General features: G+C 32.3%; 1 protein-coding gene across 1 annotated transcript; it reads left to right on the forward strand.

Annotated features, from left to right (window-relative positions):
* The first annotated feature begins 1,980 nt into the window (after window positions 1–1,980).
* Window positions 1,981–2,758, forward strand: LOC117910146 (TMV resistance protein N-like). The gene has a single exon (XM_034824201.1). The coding sequence runs from the start codon at window positions 2,171–2,173 to the stop codon at window positions 2,756–2,758; it is 588 nt and encodes a 195-aa protein (XP_034680092.1). The 5' UTR covers window positions 1,981–2,170.
* The last annotated feature ends 1,366 nt before the right edge of the window (window positions 2,759–4,124 follow it).

A 4,124-nucleotide genomic window follows, 5' to 3' on the forward strand; every position in this document is an offset into this window, starting at 1 on the left:
GTACACAATTTGTCCAAACATTAATTAAGGAACATTAACAATAGAAATCATCAAAAGAAAAAATTCTTGGCTTCATAAACATAAACACCAAATGATAAATGAGTGAAAGAAAGAGGTTACAAATTCAGTACTTTATTTGAGTATACTAATTTGTCTAGAAAACTCCAATTGACGATCCAACCGTTAAAATTGAAGTACCACAAGTGTTGAACCTTCCATTAAAATTTCACCTCAGTTAAACTAGGGATCACAGAGATATTACTCTTTGATAAAGATTGTACAAAATAGAAATGTTCTCCTCTTATTTTCAACCCTTCTCTATTTAGATGATTATAAATTACAATTAACAATTCTAATCACCAATCCAATTGACCAGAATCAAGAGATATAAGAGACAAAGCTACTGACAAAATTTTAGCATGATCCAATGGTGCAAAACAAAGACCAAGTAGATTGATCAAGAGTGCTCGAAAGTGATTCTATTTCCACCAACTCTAGCTAGGCGGCAATAAAATGAAGTAGACAACTCCAATCAATGACCTCACCATCTAGAATGAAGAGCTACAAATGATGAGCCAACCGATCAAGTTTCATATTAAATGGACCATGGATCAAGGAGATCTATTTCTTGGATGAAAACAAGTCCTTCACGCTCTTCAATTTCTTCTTTTTCTTTCTCTCTTACTCTTCTCTTTTTACTCTCAAAACCAGCAACTAGTCTCTTCTCACTTAGTATATAGAGATTTGAATCTTTTTTGGGGGTTGTCATAAAACCTTACACCAAAAGATGTCATATCATATAGGTTTTATTGGGTTTTACATATTTGGACCATCCTCCACATGAGAGGGAAACCCAACCCAACACTAGGGCCATCATAGGAAACCTTATTTGCTTATAGGTAGAGATATTGAGTAGGTTAACAGGACTTTGTTAATTGGCTAAGATTCTACAAACATTAAGCACTCAATGTTTGTACCATATGGATAGAAAATTCTATGACAATCTATCTCCATAAAGGATATAAGGCCATCTATTGGCTAGAGGCTATCAAGTGTCAACACATATTGCAAACCATTAGGAAACAACCAACTCTTTATTAATGACATGGATAATGGGCCTTGACTTGAAGGAATGAGAAGCACTTGTGTTGTTGGGCTTATTTTTATTCACGGCGTCGGTAGCCAATTGCCTAGCATGTACTGAGCATTAGGCAAACCCATACCAACTTTCTACCATGAAATGTAGGTGCCAACTTTCCCTTGTAGTGTGTTTTTTGTGATAGTCACATAAATGAGACCCATATGAGTTTCAACCAAGGATGAAAATATCGTGATGTATCACTTATCGGATGGTGCCAACACAATGTATGAGATGGCACGATATATGAGATGGAAATCTTGACCATCCAAATTTTCGTATTTTTTATTTAATTTTCACCGATAAATCAGTTACATTTCGATATTTCAGCATTATCCCCAAAAAATCGGTGCCACACCCTTTAATGTTAAAATCGTAAATTTGGTTCCTTCAATTTTCAGTATCTATTGAGGGGCTGATACTTTTGAGGTGCAGATGTCCAATCCTGTTAAGCCCAGCCCTGTTTCTCGATTCTTTTGAGATGCAGCCCAAACATCGGTGCCACACCCTTCAATGTTAAAATTTTTAGTATCTATGCGGGCCCGATACTTTTGAGATCCGCTGTCCAATCCTGTTAAGCCCAGCACTGTTTCAAGCACTGTTTCAACTGTTAATAACTTCGGAGCAGTCCCTTATTAAATATACCTATATTTTCTTCCCATATTGAATATACCTAAAGTCATCTTCTATCCTTCAACGCGCTTTCCAGACTGACTTCAATAATATGATCTGCAGCATCATGATCTTCCCATGCCAGAGTGTTTAGTTATTACATTGCTCATTCTCTTGTTGAGATTTCACAGGTGCATTCTTCAATTACAGCTATTTTTCCATTTCAAATTTCCAATTAAGAAAATTTAGCATATTATTCACTTGTGGTTGATATATCCTACAAAGAGCTAACAATTTCGTCCCAGAATTTCTTTCGTTTTATTGATGGGGTTTTCGGAATTGTATTAATGAATTGTGGAACTCTTTATTTCCTACAGGATAATTTAGACTTGAGACTTGGTCTCTCTACCGCTCAGAGTAATGGCTGCTGCTGCTGCTTCTTTTTCTCAAAGGCGCTATGATGTGTTCCTGAGCTTCAGAGGAGAAGACACCCGCAATAACTTCACTGCTCACCTCGACAAGGAGTTACGAGCCCAAGGAATCGACAGTTTCATCAATGAAGAGGAGCTTGAGAGGGGCAAAGCCATATCTTCTACACTTGTTGCACCTCTTGAAAACTCCAAGTTTTCTATCATTGTTTTGTCAGAAAATTATGCATCTTCCAGGTGGTGCTTGGAGGAGCTGGTGAAGATACTGGAGTGCAAGGAATCCAGGGCACAGAGGGTTGTCCCAATTTTCTACAATGTGGATCCCTCAGATGTCAAAAATCACAGAGGAAAATTTGGAGAAGCATTGGCTAAACATGAAGAGAATTTCAAGGAGAATATGAAGAGGGTGCAGATTTGGAGGGATGCTCTCACTCAAGTTGCCGGTTTATCTGTTTGGGATTCAAGAAATAAGTCATCATCTAAGCTTTTCACATTCTCATTTTTTATTTTTTATTTTAAACATTGCAAATTTAAATGCTTATTAAGCCTATTTGACAAAAATTTTAGAAAATGTTTCTAACCTTTTTAACCCTTAAATTTTTTTTATCATTTATATATTAGAAAGACTAAAAACGTTTTCTAAAATTACTACCAAACGCACTCTTACTAATTTATTTATTTTTACTTAGAACACAAATGGTATAAGAATAGTGGTTAGGTTTGTTTGATGGGACAAAGTATGAGATGGGATGAGTGATGAAATATCATATCTTATGGCATATTTGGTAGGTAATAAGATATGATAAGTTATCCTATCATTGATCTTACACTATATTTAGCTATATTCAACCAAACATAGGATATGTTTAATGGCAGGATATACTATTGACCTTCTTTTTTATTTCACTTTTATATAGTATATGTTAATCCCAAGTTAACATGTAGGATATAAGTATCTCATATATCATAAATTTTATCAAAATTTTATTTTTTTATATTACTCATTTTGCAAAATAATTTTTTTTATTATAAAATTATATTTGTGTTTAAAAATAAGAACTAAAAAAATATTTATAAAATATATTATAAAATAATATTAAGTTATATTATTTTTATATATTGAATAACATAATGTAAAAAAAAAAATTATTTATAAAGTTTAAATATTTTAATCATGAATATTGCTATACGTAAATATATATATTAGAATACAATATAATTTTTATTTTAAACATTAAAAAATAATATATATTTCATTTTCTTTTATTTTTATTTATTTTTATTTATTTTACAAACTAAATAGAAGAATAATATAACATATCTCATTGGATATACTACTTTAAAATATCACATCCATTGGATCTAATATTCAATGATATCGTATACTATTGGAAATAATATATTATGATATACATTTCCTATCCAATAAGATATGATATTCTAGAATATACATTTCCTATCTCATCCTATGCCGCCAATCAAATGTAGTTATTATGTTAAATGATTAAAGAATCGGGTTCATAGAATTCAAAACCTTTTTATTAGACTTTTGTAAATATTGACTTAAAACCAAGTATTTGTTTTGACATATTTTCTCTTATTTCCTTTATTTTTATTACCGTTTCAATGAATAGATAGACTTATTATGCAGTTATGCTTCAAATATGGCAAGAATGAGTCTCTACTACTCCAGGAAATTGTTAAAGATATTTTGAATAAATCGTTAAGTACATCCATCGATGATACCAAGAATCTGGTTGGAATAGGTGCTCGCATACAAGAAATGGAAATGCAATTATGTTTGGAGTCAAATGATATTCGAATGGTAGAAATTTGGGGTGTGGGTAGAACAGGGAAAACAACCCTTGCTAAAGCTATTTATAGAAAAATCTCTAGCCAATTTGAAGCATGCTCTTTTTTTTTAAAAGGTTAAAGAGGATTTGGCA

This window comes from Vitis riparia, unplaced genomic scaffold (genome assembly GCF_004353265.1).
Source record: "Vitis riparia cultivar Riparia Gloire de Montpellier isolate 1030 unplaced genomic scaffold, EGFV_Vit.rip_1.0 scaffold623_pilon_pilon, whole genome shotgun sequence".
Classification (NCBI taxonomy): domain Eukaryota; kingdom Viridiplantae; phylum Streptophyta; class Magnoliopsida; order Vitales; family Vitaceae; genus Vitis; species Vitis riparia.

Coding starts and splice junctions, on each gene's coding strand:
- LOC117910146 (XM_034824201.1), top strand. CDS start 2,171: ATGGCTGCTGCTGCTGCTTCTTTTTCTCAAAGGCGCTATGATGTGTTC.